Source organism: Narcine bancroftii, chromosome 2, assembly GCF_036971445.1.
Source record: "Narcine bancroftii isolate sNarBan1 chromosome 2, sNarBan1.hap1, whole genome shotgun sequence".
In the NCBI taxonomy this organism is placed as follows: Eukaryota; Metazoa; Chordata; class Chondrichthyes; order Torpediniformes; family Narcinidae; genus Narcine; species Narcine bancroftii.
The window spans coordinates 181,157,620-181,183,451 of record NC_091470.1 but is presented as its reverse complement, the minus strand read 5'-3'; the positions used below and the strand labels follow the sequence as shown (position 1 = coordinate 181,183,451).

The 25,832-nt window shown below is 49.3% G+C and overlaps 1 protein-coding gene across 1 annotated transcript in view; it reads left to right on the top strand.

Annotated features, from left to right (window-relative positions):
- The window catches only part of LOC138752995 (N(G),N(G)-dimethylarginine dimethylaminohydrolase 1-like), a 37,009-nt gene that overhangs the window by 7,595 nt on the left and 3,582 nt on the right, over positions 1-25,832 (top strand). Inside the window, exons 3-7 of the mRNA XM_069915591.1 lie at positions 2,331-2,430; positions 5,289-5,362; positions 14,930-15,049; positions 18,137-18,280; positions 21,931-21,990. Of these exons, the coding sequence (XP_069771692.1) occupies positions 2,331-2,430; positions 5,289-5,362; positions 14,930-15,049; positions 18,137-18,280; positions 21,931-21,990 (498 nt within the window). The remainder of the gene's footprint in view (positions 1-2,330; positions 2,431-5,288; positions 5,363-14,929; positions 15,050-18,136; positions 18,281-21,930; positions 21,991-25,832) is intronic.

Sequence of the window (25,832 nt, the reverse complement as noted above, 5' to 3'; positions counted from 1 at the left end):
TCCAATTTGCCTGCAGCTTCTGTTTGGCAATGCAAGGAGAGACTAGTCAGTGTGGCGCGCTAAGAATGGTTGACTACTGGGAGACCCTTGTGGCACCAGTAACCCAGGTTCAATCCTGACCTCCAGAGCAGTCTGAGGAGTTTGAACTTTCTCCCAGTGTGTCTCTTCTGATGCCTCCCCACTCTTCCCCCACCCCCATCCCATGAACTCCAGGCTCCCTCCCTCTATCCCAAAAGTGCAGGGGTCGGGAGATGATTCGCTGTGCCAAGTTGCCCCGAGGAGTGGTAGCGTCAGAGGCGAGTTGATATGGGGAGAATGTTCAAAGGTTCAGATTTGTCGTCCGAGTGAATACATGACATACAACCCTGAGATTCCTTAGTCTGTGGGGCGAGGCAGAATTACCTCTGATCTGTCTGTTATGTGAGGAACCGGTTTGACAGATCCGAGAAGCAATGAATCTAGACACAGCGTGTTTGAAATAACAGCCCATCTTAGCCCACAAGGGAAATTTGCCAGAGGCCATTACTCACACAGAATACACCAACAATCATGTCTAACACAAACTAAACAAGTAATAACTATAAACCGTGCTAGATACATAGTCGAAGAAAAATGCAAACAGTACCCATCACCCCTCAACCTAGGGTAGGTGAGGCACGAGAACAGTACGATGATGATTAGTCGGTGGCACCTCAAAGCCCCACGCCCTTGACTGGCACACGCCTTGATATCGATTCTCCAGCATCAGATCTGGCCTGTGACCTGGAGTGGAGCTCGGGTTGGCTCCTTGGGGAAGAGCGACCCCTTTCCCCCTCCCCACCCCCCGCAGCTCCATGTGTTGGGCTCTTCCTGTCAGTGGAGTCACCCAGGTGAATCACAGAGCCAGTTGCGACCTGTGTGATTGTTGGGAAATGGAGAATTGCCAGGCAAGTGCTCAGTGCGGGCAGTCTTGACCTTGATTGCCAGATGTGATGGCTTCCGACCAAGTTCCCACCGAAGAGCTCGCATGGCCCCCACAATCCACTAAACCTTTTGTTCCACGCCCTTAGTGTCATCCGTTACTGTCAGTGAAACAAAGTCTGCGGACACTATGATTGTAGTAAATGCACAAGTTCTGGAGAAACCCAGTGTCCATAAGAGGCAAAGATGAATCACCAATGTTATTGTATACAGTAACCTTATCCGCGAGGCGTGGGGATATGTTCCAAGATACCCAGCAGGTGCCTGAAACCAATACAACTAAAGATGTGTACACGAAAGAGAGAAATGTAAACCCGCGGTGAGGACAAAAAATAAACGTGCAAAGAAAGAGTCCTTTAGTGAGTCGGAGTGTGAAGGAGGAGTGTGACCTCCATCGAGTATGTCTGCGGGGGACGCTGCAGTTGGAGGGCAGCAGCGATTGTCAAGGATCCACACCACTCGGCACGCGCACTGTTCTCGCTGCTGCCATCAGGGAAGAGGTGTCAGTGCCACAGGACTCGCACCACCAGGTTCAGGAACAGCTGCTCCCCCTCCACCATCAGACTCCTCAATCAGGGACCCATCTGAGGACTTGATTTTACACTTCAATGATTTTTTTTTTTGTTCTCTCTGTATTGTGCAGTAAGTTTGTTTACATTTCTTTATCTGTTTACAGTTTTTAAAAAAATTAGACATACAGCACGGTAACTGGCCATTTTTGCCCACGAGTCCATGCCGCCCAATTTACACCTAATTGATCTGCACCCCTGGTACGCTTTTAACAGTGGGAGGAAACAGGACCCTCCGGGGAAAACCCGTGCAGACATGGGGAGAAAGTACAAACTCCTTAACGGCATGGGATTCGAGCCCTCAGTCCCAATTGCTGGTGCCAACCATTCGCCTTAGTTTCTTTATTTCTGTGCATTATGTAGTTTTTTTTGCACTTCCAACAAGTGGTAATTCTGCCTCGCCCGCAGGAAAAAGAATCTCAGGGTTGTTTGTGACGTCATGAATGTACTCTGACAATAAGTCTGAATGAGTGCTTGATCGGAGAAGGGCTTCTTTCTATGCTGTTTGACTCTTCCCTTCTATCAGAAAGCTGCACTCTCCCCATCCTTTCTCGTATCCTCACGTCTATTGTGACCTGCCTGTGAACTTCTTACCCCCCCCCCCCCAACATTTCGCTCAGACATCTACCTGCTTATGCCGATGACTAACGATGGGCTTGGGGGCCCCACCAGTGGAGATTGGCTTTCGCTTCTCGTGGCTGTAGCCCCGGAGTCTGCAGATGTTCCCGTTCCTCTGCAATCGAAGGGGTGTGACAACGAGCAGTGCAGAGGCCAGAGTACTGACCGGTGGCTCTATTGCAGGTGGAAACCGTGAAGCCCATCCTGCAGGAGTTGAAGCTGCGTGTGGTGGAAGTAACCGATGAGGCAGCCACCCTGGATGGCAGTGATGTCCTTTTCACAGGTACAACACTTCCGGTCTCCTTCCTGCCCTCTCTTGCTTCCACCATTCTTGTAGTGTGGCGATCACTACAGGCCCTTCAGCCCTTGATGTTGTGTTGACCCATACATTCCCTCCTTTATAAAAAGGACTAAACCCTCCCTAACCCGTAACCCTCTATTTTTCTTTCATCCATGTGCCTGTCTCTTAAATGCCCCCAATGTTTCAGCCTCTATCACCACCCCCTGACAAGGCATTCCAGGCACCCAAAACTCTCTGTGTATATAGAAAAAAAACTTTACCCCGATGCCTCCCCTAAACGTCCCTTCACTTTTTACAGACGTCCTCTGGTGTTTGCTGAACTTGCCCTGGGAAACGGGCGCTGGCCGTCCACCTTATCTATGCCTCTCATAATCTTGTAGACCTGTATCGTCTCCTCTCTTCCTTCTTCACGAGGCCCCAATTCTGCTAACCTTGCCTCATAACATTTGTTTCCCAATCCAGGCCACGTCCTTTAAAACCTCCTCTGCGTCCTCTCCTCAGCTTCCACATCCTTCCTGTAATAAGGTGACCAGAACTGAACACAATGCTCCAAGTGTGGTCTCACCAGAGATTTCATGGAGTTGTAACATGACCCTCTCTACTCCTGAAGTCAATCCCCCTATTAATGAACCCCAACATCCCATAGGCCTTCTTAAATGTCCTAGTTGCACACACCATTCCAGATTTGGTTTGGTGAAACACAAAAATCAGTAGAATAAGCGAAAAAAAATACCCGAGGATATCTCAGAATAGAGAGAGTTCTGGCTGGGGGAGGAGACCAGACCAAATAAAGGTGTTAATTGGATGTAATAAGGGAAGAGGTGAGAGAGAGAGCAGGGGGAAGGTGACAGAGAAAGAAGTGAAGGGGGGGGGGGTGTTACGAGTCCAGAGGACCCCAAAACCCAGCAGCAAGACAAATGGTTACTTAAACAAAGTTGCTTTTATTTATCTTTTAAACATGAAAATAGAATCAAACTAACTTATCACGATTGACTTAATTAACCTGACTTAACCCCCTTTTAATTCTAAGTGCATGTGGGTGTAAGTTCAGAAAAGTTCTTTGGTTTACAGTTCAATCTCACTTCTCGTTCCTGCAAGTTCACTGGTTGCAGGTAATTCTTACACTGTGCACAGAATTTAACATGTATAAAGTTCACCAGGCTGTAGTGCTTGAGAGGTAAATGGTTACCACTCCGGAAGGTTCCTGTCAGTTTTCAGAGAGAGATTTGTTGTACATTTACTTCCATCAGCCTCTTCAGTGTCTTGCTGAAGAAACTTGCCCCTTCAGGATTCTTCAGATGATGACCTCTTTCTTTCAGGTCACCACAGAGTTCCTTCTTGTTTCTGTTATTCCAAGTGAAACATTAGGCAGCCAGTCCTCTTCTCCTTGCATGAACCGCAAGGGCTTTGAGCAGGTCATCTTCCAAATGGGGCTTCCCGCCTTGACCTGTCCCAGTCCCAGCTGCTTTTGCTGGCTGTAGAAGTGATCTCGCTCCCTCCTTGCCAAACCACATGACCCTCCTGAGAACCGCTCCAGACAATCTGCAGCTCCGACAAGCTCTTTCATCTGTTTCCTTTTTGCAAACAACAATCCATTAGTGAAGTCTCTTGGGCATCCTCCAAAGCTCTTGCAAAGTCTGTTAGCCCCGAGATCTCTAGCCTGGGGCAGAGCTCCAGTATTTTAAATAAGATCTGTTTTAAAATGTTTGTATGTGACCTACACGAACAAACCTTTCCCAATTTATCTCCCAAAAACATTTGAGTGCCTTCAAAATGTAACTCTGGCTTTTGGGATTGAAATTTCATTTCTGGGATGAGAGGCTTGTAGATTTGTCGCAGGGAAACGGGTCCTTCAACCCAACGTCCACGTCGACCCCATTGTCTACCTGAGCTTTCTTATCATGTTGATGTCCAACTGCTGTTTGCTTTGTATCCTTCTCTGCCACTTTCCCCCGGCAGTTCCTTCCATATTCCCTTAGTGTTGAAAAGAATTGTTCCCGTTGTCCCTTTTTTGTTTTGGCTGAAGAAATTGAATGCATGTTATTTGGTGTTCGGTAAAATGAGTAATTGAATCTTAAAAGATTGTTGAGCCACATGACAAATTTTCCACTGGCAAGAGCATCTGGAATGACCCCAGTTGGAGGGTTGATGGGTGGTCATTTAAAAAAAAAAAGACATATGAAAGTCTGCAGGCGGTGTAATTGTAGTAAAAACACACAGAAATGCTGGAGGAGCTTGGCCGGTCTCTCACCATCGATGGGATGCCTTGAAGGAGGGCTAAGGCCCTAAAGGCCGATGGTATCCCTTTACCTCCGATGGACACCATGCAAAATGGTGCTATGGCCAGGATGGCCAATGCGTCAAAATTAACAGTGACAAAGAGCTAGCTTGGTGGCCGCCATATTGTATTTGACATTGTGGAGGGTTGGTGGTGGCGCAGACATGGGGGTGGGGTGGCTACCACTTCAAGTGTCGCCCAGACCAAATGCCATGCCTGCCATACCCGAGGTATGCCCTGACGCTGTGAGACTGGGTGAGTTCCTCCGTCGTGTCTGTGATTTTTTTTTTAATTGGCTCTGTCCACTACGACAGAAGTGAATCTGAAGGTTTATTAAAGTCTAGGTCACTGGAGGTAGTTTTATTTAGTCTATGAGGAAGAAGCACAAGTGAGTTGTGTGGAAGGTCATCTGGCATTGAATGGTGAGGCTGGTTTGAGGAGCTGACACCTTTTTGCTACTTTGTAAGATTTGGTCTTGCAGTAATTTTTCAGTGCCTGACAAAGTTAACTTTTTTATTTCCCCCTCTCCTCCTCCACCTCTTCCAAACTCTTTCTGTTTCAGGGCGCGAGTTCTTTGTCGGGATCTCCAAATGGACCAATCAAGAAGGAGCTAAGTTTGTTGCCGATGCATTCAAGGTGAGGCGTGAAGGCGGAAATGGCCAGCCTAACGTTGGGGTCAGGAGAGGATGGGCCATGAGGTTGAGGGGGGTGTTTGGGAGAGAAGGTTGCCATTTGACTGAAAGACTTCCTTAAAATCGCACCCCATAGGTTTGGAAAATCTGAAGCGAAGCCTCTCAATGTGTCCTTTGTGTCAATGGAACTCTTTTGTGTAAACATCCTCTGGGAGAATTTGACCCAGACAAGCGTGAAGTTTCCTGTGGCATTAAATGCCCCTTGAATATTGGTCACTTCCTTTTGGTCACCACATCTGGGGAACTGCGTGCAGTTCTGGCCTCTTTACTTGAGGAAGGATGGACTGGCTTTGGAGAGGTGCAGAGGAGGTTGATTCCAGAAATGGAGGGGTTAACCCATGAGGGGAGATTGATTTGTCTGCGACTGTACTTGCTGCAATATAGAAGAATCTTATAGAAACATAAAATTATGAAAGACCTAGATAAGATTAAGGTAGGTTATTTGTTTCAATTGGTGGAGGAGACCAGAACTAGGGGACGTAGCCTCAAGATTCCGGGGAGTAGATTTAGGACTGAGATGAGGAGGAACTGCTTTTCTCAGAGAGTGATGAATCTATGGAATTTGTTGCCTGTTGAAGCAGTGGAGGAGACCTCAGTCAATATATTTAAGACAAGGTTGGATAGATTTTTACATGGTGGATATGGGGTGGGGGGGGGGGGGGAAGACAGGTAAAGGTGAGACTATCATCAGGTGATCGCATTGAATGGTGTAGCAGGCTCGACGGGCCGGACGGCCGATTCCTGTTCCTATTTCTTATGTCACTCCCAAGCCCATAATAACCATATAACAATGGCAGCACAGAAACAGGCTAATTCAGCCCTTCTAGTCCAGGCCGAACACCTTCTCTCACCTAGTCCCACTGACCTGCACCCAGCCCATAACCCTCCATCCCTCTCTCGTCCATATACCTATCTGTGATAGTACAGATTCTATCAACAATGTGTATATGTATATATTGTGTAGGATGATTGTGATTGGCTGAGAGCATAGCCACGCCTACTGGCAGGTCTTAAAGGGTTGCTCCTAGCCAGACCAGATCATTCTGGACTGGTCGACCTACTTGTGATACGTTCCAGTCTTCTAGTTAATAAAAGCCTTAGTTTGGATCAACAAGCCTTCGATTCTTTCGACACGCTCTACAATTTTATTAACTAGAAAGTTTTGAAGGGCTGGACCGTATGCTATGGCTGGAATGCCTTGACATCGACCCACAGTTAGTTACAGTCACGAATGACTTTAAGCACTGGGTGAGATGCTTCGAAATATACTTACAGCTCTCTGAACCTGCTGTGATAAAGGACAGCCGTCAACTACTAATATTGATGACTATGGTGTCCCCGAGAATCTACCAGAGCATTCAGGACGTGACCACTTACGCCGCAGCCATGAAGGTGCTGAAAGGGCTCTACAAGCGACCAGTGAACAGGGTCTATGCTCGGTACAAACTTGCTACAAGGAGGCAATAGACCGGTGAGTCCTGTAGAGCTTATATTCAAGCACTAAGGGCAATGGGCAGGGACTATGCCTGCACAGACAGAACTGCTGCGGAGACCACAGATAATCTCATTCGGGATGCCTTCGTGGCTGGGGTCCGATCGAATGAGGAGAGACAGTGCCTGCTAGAGCACGGGGGAGAAAACCTAGAGGATGCGATCCGGATCGCAGAGACAATGGAGGATGCTGTCTTAAGTATGGATGTGTACTCTCCAGGCTGGACCCCATGCTCTGATGTGAGTAGGATGCCCTCCTTCAACCCTACTACCTCCCGGCACACCGACAGCTTGTCGGCTGCCGCTACGCTGCCTGATGACACCCCAAAGTGTTATTCGGCGGGAGGGACGAGCACAGCAGGTCCCAGTGCCCAGCGAGAAAAGCCAGGTGCCAGAAGTGCCTTAAAAATGGCCACTATGCTGTAGTCTGTCGCTCCAAAATGGCCACTGTCAAACACAGTGCCTCGTGTGAAGCCCAACTACCACGCTCCCAACTGCCACCCTCCCATTCAAACATTTCTTCCTCCGAGGTCTCATCCAATGAGAGTGAAAGCTCCACCGCATGGCAGCACCTGATGTTACGGGGCAGACACCGAGCGCGGAAGGTACAACCCACCTCGCCGCAATGATGTTGGCCTGCTTCACCCTCCCTCATGAAGCAACGACTGACCAGGTCCCGCCGCCGCCGCGGATCCCGCCGCCGCCGCGGATCCCGCAGCCGCCGCCACCGTGGATCCCGCCGCCACCGTGGATCCCGCCGCCACCGCGGATCCCGCCACCACCGCGGATCCCGCCGCCACCGCGGATCCCGCCGCCACCGCGGATCCCGCCGCCACCGCGGATCCCGCCGCCGCCGCCACCGCGGATCCCGCCGCCACCGCGGATCCCGCCGCCACCGCGGATCCCGCCGCCGCCGCCACCGCGGATCCCGCCGCCGCCGCTACCGATGCTGCCGACCATGGACCCGCTGCCACTGACCATGGACCCGCTGCCACTGACCATGGACCCGCTGCCACTGACCATGGACCCGCTGCCACTGACCATGGACCCGCTGCCACTGACCATGGACCCGCTGCCACTGACCATGGACCCGCTGCCACTGACCATGGACCCGCTGCCACTGACCATGGACCCGCTGCCACTGACCATGGACCCGCTGCCACTGACCATGGACCCGCTGCCACTGACCATGGACCCGCTGCCACTGACCATGGACCCGCTGCCACTGACCATGGACCCGCTGCCACTGACCATGGACCCGCTGCCACTGACCATGGACCCGCTGCCACTGACCATGGACCCGCTGCCACTGACCATGGACCCGCTGCCACTGACCATGGACCCGCTGCCACTGACCATGGACCCGCTGCCACTGACCATGGACCCGCTGCCACTGACCATGGACCCGCTGCCACTGACCATGGACCCGCTGCCACTGACCATGGACCCGCTGCCACTGACCATGGACCCGCTGCCACTGACCATGGACCCGCTGCCACTGACCATGGACCCGCTGCCACTGACCATGGACCCGCTGCCACTGACCATGGACCCGCTGCCACTGACCATGGACCCGCTGCCACTGACCATGGACCCTCTGCCACTGACCATGGACCCGCTGCCACTGACCATGGACCCGCTGCCACTGACCATGGACCCGCTGCCACTGACCATGGACCCGCTGCCACTGACCATGGACCCGCTGCCACTGACCATGGACCCGCTGCCACTGACCATGGACCCGCTGCCACTGACCATGGACCCGCTGCCACTGACCATGGACCCGCTGCCACTGACCATGGACCCGCTGCCACTGACCATGGACCCGCTGCCACTGACCATGGACCCGCTGCCACTGACCATGGACCCGCTGCCACTGACCATGGACCCGCTGCCACTGACCATGGACCCGCTGCCACTGACCATGGACCCGCTGCCACTGACCATGGACCCGCTGCCACTGACCATGGACCCGCTGCCACTGACCATGGACCCGCTGCCACTGACCATGGACCCGCTGCCACTGACCATGGACCCGCTGCCACTGACCATGGACCCGCTGCCACTGACCATGGACCCGCTGCCACTGACCATGGACCCGCTGCCACTGACCATGGACCCGCTGCCACTGACCATGGACCCGCTGCCACTGACCATGGACCCGCTGCCACTGACCATGGACCCGCTGCCAACCAAGGACACGCCACACCCGTTGCCACTATTGATGCTGCCATCCGGTGACCAGTCACCATCAAGGCAGCCGATCAGGTACCCGCCGACACTACCGACTGGTACCCACCGCCACGAGTGCCGATGACCGCCCGACTGACTTCCTCACCACTGACAGAAAGCAGGGTCCCCCAGCACTTGCCGTTGGCTGGCCGACACCTCCAGCAGGCTGCAGGCAGCAGCACCAACTCCTCGACACTGACTGCTTCGGGACATCACCACACACATGTGTGATGTCATCACGTAGGACTCCACTGTCCCCATTACAAGTCACTGCATCAGTAACTCTAGACCAGGACTGGCCCCTTCCCCTCACAAAAGCAATGGAACTGATTAAAGTGCATGGACACTGTACCAATTACTTATTTGATTCAGGGTCAACTGACAGTTTTATCCGCCCAGACCTGGCCCACCTAGATTACACTCGACTTGGGAAAAGGGGTATTGTGTGGTGACCTTGAAAGTCCAGGGCATCACGTTCATAGACTTCAAACTATTAGTTCTTCCCCAACTGTGCGCCCCTGTACTGCTGGGACTGGACTTTCAGTGCCAGTTCCGAACTGTTTCCCTCACGCTCCATTCTCTAACTGTAACCACTCCACTCCAGAAGCCTCCTGCCAGCGGCAGCCCGAGCCAACCACCACCGTGCCTCGAAAACTCACCTGTAGCCTCTCCACCCTTCGAGTTGCTTCGCCAGCGCTCTTTGCAAACCTCACCCCTGCCTGGAAGCCTATGTCCACCAAAAGCCGGCAATATAGTTCTGAACACAGGAAATCTATCACAAGCGAGGTGTGGAGACTGCTGGACGAGGGCATTATCAAACCTAGCTCGAGTCCCTGGAGGGCCCAGTTGGTGGTGGTTTAAAAACAGGGAGAAGCCGTGGATGGTGATTGACTACAGCCAGACAATCAATCGCTTCACGCTTCTGGATGCATACCCCCTTCCACAGATCATGGATGTGGTAAATCAGATCGCCCAATACCGCGTGTTCTCCACCATTGACTTGCATTCGGCCTATCATCAGCTCCCTATCCGCCGAGAAGACCGACCTTTCTTGGCCTTTGAAGCGAATGGGCGGCTGTATCAATTCCTCAGGGTACCCTTTGGGGTCACAAATGGCGTCGCAGTCTTCCAGCGGGAAATGGACCGGATGGTGGACCAGAACGAGCTGACTGCTACTTTCCTGTATCTGGAAAATATCACCATCTGCGGCCATGACACAGAGGATCATGATGTCAACCTTGAGAAATTTTTTCAGACTGCAACTCGGTTGCACTTGACCTACAATTTCGACGTGTTTCTTGTGGACCACTTGGCTCAAAATTCTGGGTTGTGTGGTGGAGAACAGTGCGATCACCTGATCGCATGCATCCCCTCATGGACGCCCCCCCCCCCCCCTCCCCCCCACACTCAAAAGGCTCTCAGACGCTCCCTGGGCTTTTTCTCCTACTATCCCAAATGGGTTCCACACTATGCCGACAAGGCATGGCCACTCATCAAGACCACCTCCTTCCCCCTGTCAACCGAAGCCAGAGCTGCCTTCGACCGCATCAAATCGGACATCACTGTTGCAACGCTGCACGCCATTGACGAGTCCATTCCGTTCCAAGTCAAGAGCGATGTGTCCAACTTTGCACTGGCAGCCACTTTGAACCAGGCCGGCCGACCAGTAGCCTTCTTCTCCAGAACTCTCCAGGGTCCTGAGAGCCGACACTCCTCCGTCGAGAAGGAGGCCCAGGCAATAGTCGAAGCAGTACGTCGTTGGAGAGACTATCTCACTGGCAGGCACTTTAAACCCATGTTTAGCGATACCCAGCGAGGTAAGATCAAGAATGACAAAATCACCAGGTAGAGAATTGAACTCTCCACCCTTCTAAAGTGCAAATATTTTCCTGACAAATGCATAGTTCAGAAATTGCTCCATGTTTTCTAAATAGATTCATTGCTCAGAAGTTGTATATACTGTGATAATTAAAGTGCATGGTAAACTCAACGACCTACCAGATGCACTCTCCAGGGGGACTTGCACCAACATACAACTGGACAGGCTGCAGAGACTCCACGAGGAGCTCTGTCATCCAGGGGTCACTAGGTTCGCGAACTTTGTCAAATCTCGCAACCTGCCCTACACGGTCGAGGAGATTCACTCCATGACCCGAGCCTGCCCAGTGTGCGCTGAGTGCAAGCCCCATTTCTTCATCCAGAGAACACTCACGTCATCAAAGCCACCTGCCCCTTTGAGCGTCTCAGCGTGCACTTCAAGGGGCCCCTAACGTCGACCAACTATAATACCTACATCCTTACGGTCATTGTCGAGTACTCCCGCTTCCCGTTCACTGTGCCCTGCTTGGACATGGCCGCTTCCTCAGTCATAGAGGCCCTGCATAGCATCTTCCCCATCTTCGGATACTCCAGTTACATCAACAGTGGCAGTGGGTCCTCGTTTATGAGCGTGGAGCTGCGACAGTACCTTCTGCAGTGTGGTATTGCTTTGAGCAGGACCCATGCGGTAATGGGCAGGTTGAAAGAGAGAATGCCACCATCTGGAAAGCAGTTACGCTTGCCCTCCAGTCCAAAGGTCTCCCCACCTCTCACTGGCAGGACGTGCTCACTAGCGCCCTACACTCCATCCGCTCCCTCCTATACACCGCGATCAATGCCACCCCCCATGAAAGGATGTTCTCTTTCCCGAAGAAATCCGAATCGGAAACAACCATACTGGTGTGGCTCATGGTTCCTGGGCTGGTCCTCCTGTGACGCCACGTCCGGTACTCAAAGAACGACCCCTTGGTTGACCGAGTGACTCTGCTCCATGCAAACCCGCATTATGCCTACATTGATTACCCGGACGGGCGGGAGATCACAGTCTCGGTAAGGGACCTAGCCCAAGCCAGATCAGGCCCAGCAGTGCCTCCAACCCAACATCCTCCAAATCCTTCTCCCCCAGGTTATGTGCTTGAACAGAGGGACCAGCACCACTTCAGCTCAGGCCAGACTGTCAACAACGCCGATGGGAAATTGAGCGAAGCAGTGGCCGCACCTGACGAGCCTGCCGGCGATTATGACTCCGGCAACCCCAATCCCAGCACCACGGTGGTCACGTCGGACAGTCAGGCCCCCTGACCGGGCCCTTTTTTTTTTTTTACAGCCCTCCATCCACCCCGGGGTCGGTTCTCAAGGAAGGGGTGAATGTGATCGTACAGATTCTCTCACCAATGTGTATATGTACAGATGGTAGTGTAGGATGACTGTGATTGGCTGAGAGTGTGGCCACACCTACTGGCAGGTCTTAAAGGGTTGCTCCTAGCAAGACCAGGTCATTCTGGACTGGTCGACCTACATGTGATACGCTCCAGTCTTCTAGTTAATATAAGCCTTGGTTTGGATCAACAAGCCTTTGATTCTTTCAACGAGCTGTACACTATCCAACTTTTCTTTAAATATTAAAGTCGAGCCCGCATCTCTCACTTTGCCTGGAAGGTCATTCCACTTCCTGAGTGAAGAAATTCCCCCTCATGTTTCCCCTATACTTTTCCCCCTTCAATCTCAGTCCATGTTCTCTTGTTTGAATTTCTCCCTCTCTCAATGGAAAAAGCCTGTCCACATTTATTCTATCTGTCCCCCTCATAATTTTAAATATCTCGATCAATTCACCCCTCAATCTTCTATGCTCCAGGGAATAAAGTCCCAGCCTGTTTAACCTTTCCCTGTAACTCAAACCCTGAAACCCAGGCAACATTCTTGTGAATCTCCTCTGCACTCTCTCTATTTTGTTGATATGCTTCAGAAGCAAAAGTGCGCACAATATTCCAAATTTGGCCTTATCAATGCCCTAAGCAAGTTCAACATGACATCCCAACTCCTGTACTCAATACCCTGATTTATGAAGGCCGACATACCAAAAGCTTTCACCATGTGACTCCACCTTCAGGGAATTATGTACCAGAATTCCCAAATCCCTTTGTTCAACTGCACTCCTCAGTTGTCTACCATTTAAAGGAGGAAAAACCCAACACCCAACCCCAACCAACCAATTTTCCCCTGCAACCGCTGCAACCGTGTCTGCCTGTCCCGCATCGGACTTGTCAGCCACAAACGAGCCTGCAGCTGACGTGGACATTTACCCCCTCCATAAATCTTCGTCCGCGAAGCCAAGCCAAAGAAGAACATATATGACCTTTGCTGATTAGTCCTACCAAAACTAACACTTCTCAGTATTAAACTCCATCTGCCACCTTTCTGCCCACTCTTCTAACTGGCCTATATCCCACTGCAAGCTTTGAAAGCCTTCCTCAATGTCTACAATGCCACCAATCTTCGTATCATCTGCATACTTACTAATCCAATTTCCTACCCTATCATCCAGATCATTAATATATATGACAAACCACAATGGACCCAGTACCGATCCCTGAGGCACTTCACTAGTCACTGGCCTCCAATTCAACAAACAATTTTCCACCACTATTCTCTAGCATCTCCCATCCAACCATTGTTGAATTCATTTCACTACTTCAACATTAACACCTAATGATTGAACCTTCGTAACCAACCTCTTGTGCAGAACCTTGCCAAAGGGCTTACTAAAGTCTATATAGACAACTTTCTTAGTAACCTCCTCGAAAAATTCTATAAGATTTGTTTAACATGATCTACCATGCACAAAACCATGTTAACTACTCCTAATCAGTCCCTGTCTATCTAAATAATTGTATATTCCATCTCTAAGAACACTCTCCATTAATTTACCCACCACTGACGTCCGACTCACTGGCCTGTAATTACCCAATTTACTTTTAGAGCCTTTTTCCAATCTTCCGGCGCCTCCCTGTGGCTAATGACATTTTAAATATTCCTGTCAGAGCCCCCACTATCTCCACACTAGCCTCCCTCAAGGTCAAAGGGAATATCTTGTCAGGACCTGGAAATTTATACAGCTTTATTCTCTTTAAAATAGCCAGTACTATCTCCTCATTAATCTGTATATTTTAAATGACCTCACTACCAGATTTCCTTACTTCACCTGACTCAATATTCCTTTCCTTAGAGAATACTGAAGAAAAAAAATCGTTAACAAATTTCCCCCATCTCTTCTGACTTCTCACAACCGCTCTGATCCTCAAGGGGCTCAATTTTATCCCTCGCTATTTTATTTATAATGTACCTGTAGAAACCCTTTGGATTTATTTCGCCTTGCCTGCCAAAGCAGCCTCATATCTCCTTTTAGCCTTTCTAATTTTTTTTGCTCTCTTTATATTCCTCAAACACCTCATCGATTCCCTGCTGTCTCTACCTATTGTCCACGTCCCTCCCTCACTTCACAAGTCGGGGGTGCCCTCACCAGGAAGATTGCTTCCGTTTAACGTGGCTCATGACCCCATCTTTTAGCAGGCAATAAACGCCGCTTTCGCGGGGAACGCCGACCTCCCACAGGAATATAACCTGGAGCTGGTTTGGGAAGCCTCCGATACAGTGGGGTGGGGACGCGAGGGACTGCGGGGGTGCTGAAATCCAAGTGGCACAAACTAACCACGGAAGCAATTCAGTCTGGCGGCCTCCTCAGAGGAAAATGCTTGAGGAAGAGCGTTTGCTTCAGGAAGAAGTAAAGCCAGCAGAAGCAAGGGTTCATTGGGTGATGGGTGGGGATGACTGAGATAAGTGGGAAGGGCCGGGTTGGCTAGTTTTTCGACCTGGGAAAGATTTTCCACACGTGATTATTTCACCCACGGAGCCTCGAGTTTCTGAAACTGGCCCACCTAACCACACTGATCGTATCTGTTGCTATCTCCAGGACTTCAGTGTCTCCGCTGTGAAAATCCCTGAGCCTCACCACTTGAAGAGCTTCTGCAGTATGGGAGGCCCCAGCACTATTGTTGTTGGGAGCAGTGATGTTGCTCGAAAGGCAATTAAGGTGAGTTGATTCCCTGACGGTCCCCTCCAAGGCCCCGGACTGACACATTTATTCCCCTTGTTCCTTTGCACTGGCTCTCCCCTCATTCTCCTTGCCTTGGATCAGCTCTCTTTGCTTATGATGGCCCGAGTTTATCTACTTCCTTCGTTTCCATTTGGGAATTGCCGACTGCTTGTGTGTGAGAACGTTTCTCCACGCTGGGGAGGGGGCCATCATTGGGTGAACATCTAGCTTTGGCACACCTTCAACCACCCTTCCCCCCCACCCCCCAACCCTCCCTTCAAAAGATGGCAAATGTTCAGTGTAGAAAATGCATTACCCTAGGAATGGGGGAGGTGGTGGTTGGAGAAAATTGACCAGAAGGCGAGAAGAATCAAATTGGGGGTTGTCTTGAGGGGTATGGGTCAGTGGGTGAAAGGATTCTGTGCTGGAGACTTCTATCGGTCAGTGTCGCGACCCCAGGCACAGGAATGCTATCTGCACATTCTCCATATTGTGCAGTTCTGTCATTGCGAGGGCTAATTCCTGGAGTTCTCTCCCAACAGTTCTCTGGTTGTATCTTCACCAGTGGGATTACAGCAGTTCAAGATGGTTCATTCCCATTTTCTTTTCTGAAGGAATATATAGAACATGGAAGCTCAATATTGGTCCTTTAGCCCACGATGTGGTGTCAACCAATAGCAAACAACAAACTAAGCCTTCTCTACCTCACATCCATAACCCTCTTTTATTTTGTATCCATGCGCCTGACTAAGTCTTTTAAATATCCCTGCTGTACCAGCCCTAGCAATGAATTCCAGGCACCCACTACTCTCTGTGTGGGATTTTTTAAAAAAAACTTTACCCCTGACGTCTCCCCTGAACTTTCCTTTCCTCCCCTCACCTTGCACAGGTGGCCTCTGGTGTTTGCCCCTCTCACCCCAGGGGAAAAGATGCTGGTTGTCCACCCTATCTACGTCTCACTTAATCTTGTAGTCCATTTGAAAATGGAGAACCCTGACCCGAGAAGTGCTTTATCTGACCCTCCTTGGGTAGGTGTATTCTCCGCTTCCGAGCACTCCCCCTGAGGCACCTGAAAGTGGGCAGGACTATGGCTGCAGTTGACAGGAGCCAGCATTTGCTCCGCGGTGCCTCTCCCTGCTGTGGACCTTTCAGGTTGCCAGAACGGCACCTTCAGCGCTGCCACCTGAACATCGCTTTGTACACACCCATGGCGGGCTCTGGAGCCGCATTCTCCCAGCTATTCTGTCTGAAAGTGGCTAATGTCACTTTACGTCCTTTTTTTTACTCCAAAGAGAAAAGTCTGAGCTCTGTTAACTTTGCCTCCTAAGTTCTCCAATCCGGGCCACCTTCTGGTGAATCTCTGCACCCTCTCCAAAGCTTCCATATCCTTCCTGTAATGAGGGTACTGGAACTGAACACAAAGTGTGGTCTAACCTGAATTTTGTAGAGCTGCAACATTACCTCGTGACCCTTGAATTCAATCCCTCTGTAAATGAAGGCCAGCATCCCATAAACCTTAATTACCTGGTCAGACTGTGCAGAAAGCTATGGATTTCAATTTCAAGGTCCTTCCGCCTAAGAATTCTGCCATGAAGACCATAAGATATAGAATCCAAATCAGGCTTATTGTATTATCCTGGTCTTCAGGCTCCTGTGAAGAGGGCTTGGCCTGGGTGGTGGGTGGGTCCTTGATAGTAGCTTCTTTCTTGAGAATACCACCTCCTAAAGATGTCCTCGTTGGAGTGAAGGCTAATGCCCGTGATGGCGCTGGTGAATTTACAACCCTCTGTAGCCTTTTCAGACCAGAGTGATAGAGAAGCACAAGTAGGTCATTCAACCCATTGATACAACCTAGAGCAGCAGCAATAAAAACTTATAAGTATTAATGATATAAAATTTCTTACTTAACTCTAAACTTAACCCCACTATGTGCAAATGTATATGTTTGTGTGTGGAGATCCCAAACCATTACAGTTCAGGCACAATTCTGAAAAGTCAATTTCAAAGTTCAGTCTTATAAATCTTTTGTGTTGAAACTCAGAATCCTTAAACTGTTGTTCAAAGAGTAATTATGGAGTAGGCGAGGCACCAAGTCATCAGACTTCTCAAAACTCACGTTCTTGTAGAATTGCTGTCGGTGAAATGTTTCTTCATACGAATGAATTTTTCCCACAATTCCCCTCTCTTGCGTGGGGTAACTTGTGATTCCCATGATGAATCCCAGGTGAGGGTTTCTGACAAAATGACCATTTAAAAAAAAAAATGGTTATGTTCCATATGCAAGAATGATTGTGTTTTTTAATCAAATGCGACCATTTAAGATGGACGCAGCAGAAATGTCCTCTCCTGACACACAGTCAAAGTGGCCATTTTCTTCCAAAGCCACTTGATTTTGTGTTCCTTCCTTTCTCACGGAAGATTACTGTATCTCTGACTTCAGCTGATTCTGCTTCATGAAGATAAAGATGCTTCCGTTTGTCTTAATCACATGATTTGCTTTGATCTCCACTGGCTCTTAAGTTTAATTTCTTCAAAAACCACTTACGAAGCAAATGACTTCTTCTGTTTATCCAGGTGCCGCTTAACAAACATCCATTGTCTTCAGTATTTCAATGGACAATCACTCTATTTTTTTATGGCTGTTTACAGCTAGATCTCTTCAAAATGGTCTCTCAGTGTGTCAGTGTCTTTGTGTGTTTCCCTGTTTTCAAACCTACAAAGTCTTTACTAAAATATAATATTTCATAACTTAAAGATTAATAATAGCATAATTCTGTAACATCCATCAAGTCTGCTCTGCCAGTCCATCATGAGCTGATCTATTCTCCCATTCAGTCTGACTCCCCTGCCTTCAAGTTTAATCCATGTATTCTGTCTTCCAGTTTAACCTACCAAAATGCTTCACTTGTGGGGGGGGAAATCTTGGTGGTAGAGACCAACAGTGAATATCTTGAATGTAACGGGAGATTGGGGGTATGTCCTTGTTTCTGGCCAGAAGATGCAGGGGGGGTGGGGAGTTGTTAAACCCTGGAACACTGCTGCGCCAACCCTTGGGAGAGGGATCTGACCTCTTCTCTTTGGCAGGTGATGGAGCAGCTGACGGACTTTCACTACGAGAAGCTGAGCGTGCCAGATGACGCTGCAGCCAACTGCATCTACGTCCGTGTTGGGAACAAGATCGACACATTGGTGCATCGGTCAGCCGAGGAATTTCCAGAAAGCTCCACAGTAAGTGCAAGGCTGTGCTTGTCTCTGGCGTTGAGTTCTTATTGTCGCGTGCACAGAGGTGCAGTGCAAAAACTCTTGCGTGCTATCCAGGCACATCATCAACTGCACTGAAATGCAGCAAGAAGTGCTCTGGGTGCAGTGTTGCGGAGAACCGTGGTGATGGGCCAATGCAAGGTAGTTTTGGGAGATCCAATACAATCTGGATCTCTGAAGCAAATGCTTGTTTGAATTCTCTGAGGAATTGCTGACCAGGGTATGTTCAAAACAGAAGGATGAAGCGGAGCAGGTAACCCACGCTGCATCTCTGCCTGGGAGCAGTTCATTGGCATCAAACCTTTTTTGAGTTTGGACAGAGGAACCTGGGAGCAAACACTAGCAGGAACCCTGCCTCAAACTACCCATCCTGTGGAGGGTATCACACCCCCCCACCCCCCCCCCCCCACCATCCATCTTCTGGGTCACATATAGAGGCCAGGAACCTGGGCTGTAAATGGAGCCATTCACAAACTCTAGGGACTACCATAAATACACGTGTAATAGCCAATACCATGTAAAAGTCCTTATTTTTGGACCCTGCCACCCACCCATCCGAGTTCCTGACTCTAGGCACTTGGCGCAGTCAAAAGTTGTGTACGTTAACCTGCCCCCTAAATTTTACCCTAAAAATTGGTCCAAAAAATTTGACTCTTATGGATTTCAAATTTATTGTCAGAGTACATACATGACATCCCATACAACCCTGAGATTCCCTTTCCTGCAGTCGTGGTAGAATCATCACTTATTGGTCGTGCAAAAACAAACCATGCACATGTACAAACGGTGTGTTGCAGAGAGGGGGGGGTAAAAAGTGCAAAATATGAGCCCCTGATAAAGTTTGCCGTTGAGGAGCCCGAGGGCAGAGGGATAGGAGCTGTTCCTGAACCTGCTGGTGCAAGTCCTATGGCACCGACACCTCTTTCCTGATGGCAGCAGCGAGAGCAGAGTATGTGGTGGGGATTCTTGACGGCTGCAGTTGCTGCTCTCTGATGTCAGCAGTCCCCGTCGATGTTCATAGGCAAAACCCTCCCCACCTGCTGCCAGGAGAGAGAGACCCTTTGGCGACTGAACTTTGCCCAAGTTTGTGAAACCATTTCTCCTCTCCCCCCTCCCTCTCCAACCTCCAACCCTCTTCACGGTGAAGCATTGACTTCAGTCATGACACAGGTTTACCAGAATGTAGGAAGGTGGGGCCTTGATTTGAAAGGAGACCTTCTCTCCCCCTGACCCACAAGTCTGCATGCTTCATTCACCTGGTTTATTTCTAAAGGGGGATAAAAGCAAAGTGTTGACTTGCCTGAAGAGGTGGGGAGGAGCAGTTTTCAGCTGATGTGGACTCCCAGCTGTGACCCAGATTTTGTTTGGATCAGCAAAGTGTCTGCCCTTGGACTAATTCTCAACAGATGTATAAGCTAGGCAGCAATGTGTGACTAGCATATGTTTTATCTCTAACTATACAGATGACAAAATGCGTTGTGATCAGCAGAAAGGACACTAAACTTTCCTCACAATGGGTCTGCAGTACCTCATTCGCTTTAAATATAGAACATTACAGCACAGAAAATGGTCCCTTCAGCCCTTCTCGTCCATGCTGAACTCCCAACCTGCAGCCATTCCATTCTGTAGATTGCTTTGCTTTCCGTCTGCTACGGAAACAGAGACCTCCCAGTAGCTAAACCATTTTGATTGTTAGCCACACTCCCATGCTCTGTCTGTGTGTCCTATCCCACCCGCGGTTTGGAGGAAGAGCCCCTTATTTTCTGTCTGGCCACTCTCCAGCCAGATGACTTCTCTGCTTTCTGCTAAACCAGCTGGCCTTTTCAGTTTTTCCAGTTCTTCCCCCACCCCTCCACTCATCCAGCCATCCCTGCTCGCTACTGTCCTCTCCCTCCCTTCTTCACCTATCACCTCCTGCCTTTGCCACCACATCTCCTACTCCCCCCACCCCAACTCTACCGACATTCTTCCATACCTTGATGAAGGGCTTAAGGCCGAAACGTCAGTGATGTATTTTTTTAAACCTTGGCTGCATTTTGTGTTTTTATTTTGGCCGCAGGGTCTACAGATTTTTCTGATTCCATTCCCTTTCATCCGTGTACCTGTCCAAATATTTCTTAGATGTTAAAACTGAGCTGCAAGCTGAAGTGGCTTTCACCACTTCAGCTGCCAGCTTGCTCCACGCTCCCACCACCCTCTGTGTGAAGACATTTCCTCCCCCCCCACCAATCTTCTCTTTCGCTTTTCCCCCGTGTTCTCTGGCTTGTATCGCACCTAACCTCAGTAGAAAAAGCCTGCTTGCATTTATTCTATCATGACCCCCCCCTCATCATTTTCTATACTTCCATTAATTCCCTCCTCCTTCCTCTACGCTCCTGGGAATAAAGTCTTCCCCTTTTCCCGTAACTCAGTTCTTTGAGTCCTGGCTATATCCAAGTAAATGTTCTGCATTCTTTTCAAATGCATTGATGTCTGTCCTGTAGATAGGTGACCAAAACTGCACATATCATGCGTGGGTTGCATTGAGAGGGAAGTAATCTCGAGGGTAGTGGTCAGCTATTACCTGGCTTCTAGTCTGGCTCTGTCTGCACGTTCTCCCCAGGTCCGCGTTGATTTTCTCTGGTTTCCTCCCACATTCCAAACACTTGCAGGGCTGGTAGGTTCATTGGTCACATGAATGGTGCTGGCTTGTGGGCTAGAAGGGGGTGTATCTCTAAATTAAAGTTGAATTGAAACCTTCAGGGAATTTAGTAGAAGGTCTATATGCTAGACTCCAGTGAAGTGAAACGTGACCTTTTGAGAAACCAGATTAATGGTGGAGATGAGGCAGCTTCCTTGAGTTGGTGCCCAGAGATGGGAGGGCACAGGCAGGGCATAAAGTGGCCAATTGGGAGTTGGATGATCTGTTGATCTTAGTAGGCACTCAATATTTGAGGCAAAACTATGGAGGTAGAGTAGTGGTTCTCAAACTTTTTCTTTCCACTCACCTCCCACTTTAAGTAATTCCTACACCATTGGTGTTCTGTGATTAGTAAGGGATTGCTTAAGATGGGATGTGGGTGGGAAGAAAAAGTTTGAAATCCATTGTTTTAATCATCCCTCATGGACTCGTTATGTGCACGGGTTCAGAACTCCAAAGGAAATGGGCCAATGGCTATTTTTCTCAAGCCAAATATTTCAGTAACGACTGGGTCTAGAGCAGTGATTCTCAACCATCCCTTCCCACTCACCGACCACCTTAAGCAATCTCTTACTAATCACAGAGCGCTGATGACATGGGGATTAAATAAAATGGTGTGTGAGTGGAAAGGAAAAGGTTACAAACCACTGAGGAATGAGAAGAAAATCTAGTTTTGATCCCATCCTCTGGTGTTGACTTCATGGAGTCTTCCGTGTGGAGAACTGCACTGGTGTGACTGGGCGGGGGGCGGGTGCGAACTGCACCAGGTGAGACCAAAATGACCATCTTAAAAAATTTTGTGCAGTGTTCCAGCAGAAATTTATTTTTTATAAAATATCTCTGTAGTTAGTTACAACAACAAAACATTTTTCGTCAGCCCAGCTTACAAGACTAAAACTCGATGCTAATTTACTTTTTGAACCTTCTAACCTTCCAGTCAGAACTGTTATGGTCCAACGACAGCGACACTTCGAATCCCGTGGTTTTGTCCGCACAAGTAAGCGCTGTTTTTTTTGTTGCTGCCGTGCATATGATATTGTAATTTAAAGGTGTAATTTTGATTGTTACGAGTAACATTAATACAAAAAACATTATGAAGTATTCTGTATGGTCTGGTACGGGAGGAGGTCCATGGTTGGGGGTGAGGGGTGACTCCACGAGTTACCCCACTGGGTGACACCAACCCTAGTGATGTCACTGGAGAACTATGAGGGGGGGCAGTTTCCTTCACCATGTGGGTGTCCCAGTGCCCTCTCACATCCCAAAGATGTGCCAGTGGGCACGTTTATTGAGCCCCGGTGTGTAGGAGAATTTGGGCCCAGGCATTACAGTGAAATAAGTTGCAGAATGGAAAGATGGGCTGAGTGGCCATCAATGGCTTGAGAAAATAGATGTGGTGGGTTTGTGGGCGTTACAAAAGATTCTTTTCCCTGGAAACAGCAGAATAGCTTCCACATAAACTAGAAATGCAGGTCAATGAAATCGATTTAAAACAATTTTATTTCTAGAGGGATTAATCCACACGAGACCTTCTCCACCCGTGATCCATGCCAAAAATAAAAATCCCCTCTGGCATTTTCTGACTGGTGCATAACTACTGTGGAACATATTCCAAAAAAAAACTATTCCGGGTCTGGTCATGAGGTGAATGTAAAGATTGGGTTGACTCTCCAAAGTCGTTCAGTTGACATTGATATTTTAGATGGGAGCGGAGTCCTCGCCCTGTGTAGAATATGCAGCATTCCTCTCTCGTTGACTGGTTGGTGGGGGGGGGGTGGGGGGGTTCACCTGAACAGGCAAAATGATGTTTCAATTTTTCCTTGAAACACCATTCAGCCGTTAAAGTTCATGCAAGTTCCTTCCTCACTAACACTAATTAATCTGCCTCTCGCCTACAAATGAGGGGAAATTTCAATAAATCTTGCTGACCTGCATTTGTCAAGTTTACTGTCCTCCGATTGCACAAGTACAAAGCGACGAAAGAGCGTTCTCTAGTCCTCGGTGCAAAATACGCAGATGCACAACCAGACATAAACACGCGTTCAGACAGACAATACATATGCAGGACAAGTATTCATATACAGAAATAAATAAATATTGACTCAAGAATGTGAGAGTCTCGGAGGGTCAATGTGAGCAGTTCCGTTCCTTTGGTCATTCAGCATTCTCGCTGCCCGTGGGAAGAAGCTGTTTGTCAGCTTGGTGGGGCAGGCTCTGATCCTCCTGTATCTCTTCCCCGATGGGAGCAGCTGAAGGATGCTGGGTGCAGGGTAGAAGGGGGTCCTCATGATTTTTAACGCCCTCTTTAAGCAGCGATCCCAGTAAATCACGTTGATGTGGGCCGGGGGGTTGGAGGGGGGTGTAGGGGAGACCCCAGTGATCCTCTCTGCCACTCTTGTGGTCCTGTGGATTGACCTCCTATCCATTTCTTTGCAGCAACCGTACCCGCACTGTGATGCAGCCAGCCAGGTCAATCTCAATAGAGCTCCCGTAGAAGGTTGACACGATGATGGCCGGTAGCTTTGCCTGCTTCAGTCTTGGGATGGTAGAACCCACATGGTCATTGGAGAGCGTGCAACCTCCTTGCAGATGGCACAAGAGATCAGGAATGAACCTGGCTCACTGGCGCTCTACTACTAGATGGGAGGAGATGAGCAGACCTTGGGTGTGATTGGAAGAGGGGAACAAGGGGCATGACTGCCATGTCCTTGGAAGCAGCTCGAGGCCCATGCCTTGGCTAATCCGTAGGTCCCTGGAAGCAGGGTAGTTGAGGAATTAGAATTGGGTTTATTGCTATGAGTGTGTGTCATGTAATTTGTGGTTTCATGGCAGCAGTGTGATGCAGAACAAGGTGCAAAAATTAAATTAAAATTTTGTAAATACAAGATTAAAAAAAATAAGTAATGAAATAAAGAGATAAAGTGCGGAGGGGAAGAAGCTGTCCTTGTGCCGCTGGGTGCTCCTCTTCAGGGTCCTGGACTTTTCCCCCGATGGTAGCAGAATGAAGAAGGCCTGGCCTAGGTGGTGGGGGGTCTTTGAGGATAGAGGCCGCTTTTTTAAGACACCGCCTTATGTCAATGACCTCCGAGGTGTGGAGTCTGGTGCCTGTGACATCGCAGGCCGAGTTAACAACCCTCTGGAGTTTAATCTTGCCCTGAGAGTTGGCGGCTCCACTCCAGGCAGTGATGCAACCAGCCAGAATGCTGTCCGCGGTACCGAAATCTGGTGCCGAAGGGGAAGAGGCTGTTCTTGTATCTTTGGGGATGCATCTTCTGGCCTCCTGAGGGTAGCAGTGAGAAAAGGGGATGACCTGAGTAGTGGGGATCCTTGCTGGTACAGGCTGGTTTCTTGAGGGGAGACTGATGCCCTTGATGTTGCAGTTGAATTTGCAAGTCAAGTTGGCCTATTCCTGACCTGTACACTGGCATTTCCATTTCCAGTATGGTGTACATGCCTTTACCAGTCAGGCTTGCTATAAAAGTCAGCAAGTTGTAGCTTTATAAACATCTGGATAGATGACTTCTGGAGTATTGTGTGCAGTTATGGATGACATATTACAGGAAGATGTGAAGGCATGTAGTATTGTCTGGAACAGGGGATCAACTACAGACTTGGGTTTTCTCCGCACTGTTGGAAGTTAAGAGGTTTTTTTCAGGATGGATATCTCAAATTAAAGTGGGCATGGGTTTGGGTGAATGGTATAATGTTGAGGAGATTTGCAAGGCTAGTTCAAATTTATTGTTAGAGTACATGCTTGCAAGACCACCCCTCTAAGGTTGGAGAGTGCAGTGGTGACTAAGTAGCCCGTGCTCCCTGGGAAGTGGTGCTCACAGGTTCGCCTGTGGATGTCCACTCCTTAACCATCTGCCAACTGTATGCCATTGAGGCTGGCCATGTGACTGAAGTGGGTAAGGCTACCGGCCACCATCGTGTCAACCTTCTACAGGAGCTCTATCGAGACCGTCTTATCCGGCTGCTTCACTGCGTGGGTATGGTTGCTGCAGGGAAATCGATCAGAGGTCAATCCACAAGAGCGGCAGAGAGGATGTCCCTTGTGTCTCCCTTTTCCCCCCAACCCCTACCATCGATGCAATCTCCCGGGATCATTGTCTGAAGAAAGTGTGCGAAATCACGGAGGACCCCCACCACCCGCACACAGCAACTTTCATCTGCTCCTGTTGGGGGTGGGTTGGGGGGGGAAGAGATGCAGGAGTATCAGGGCCAGTGCCACCAGGCCGAGGAACAGCTTCTCCCCATGGGCTGAACGCCTAAAGGAACTGCTCACACTGACCCTCCAAGGTATGGATGTTTATTTACTTGTATAGGGGAATGCTTGTCCTGCATGTATATTGTACGTCTGGTTGTGTGTCTGCGTGTTTTGCACAGAGGACTAGAGAACGTTGTTTTGTTGGGTTGTCCAATCAGAGAACAATAGACTTTGATGCAGGCAGACGTGCAGTTTACATGGACATCATGGTTGGTACCAGAGCTCACCAAAAAGAGTGACAAGGTGGTGCACTGCGTGTTGGCACCGATATGGGCTAAAGGGCCTGTCCAGGCTGCACACTTAGCTGATAAAGGCATATTCATTCCCTTAACATTGAGCAGGTGCGCCCTCCCCTGTCAGTTTCCTGGAACTGGTTCTCTTCTCCCCTTTTGCAATGCTTGCCCACCAGCTATTAATTCTGCACTAATTTGTCTGCAAGTTGTGTAGATCGAAAATACACTTTATACTTTTACAAGAAAGTGTAGCAAAAACAGGGGGCCTTTATTAGAACCTGCCTTCTGGTTCCTGGCTGGGCCCTCTCCAACCAGATGGCCTTAATAATCGACTTTTCC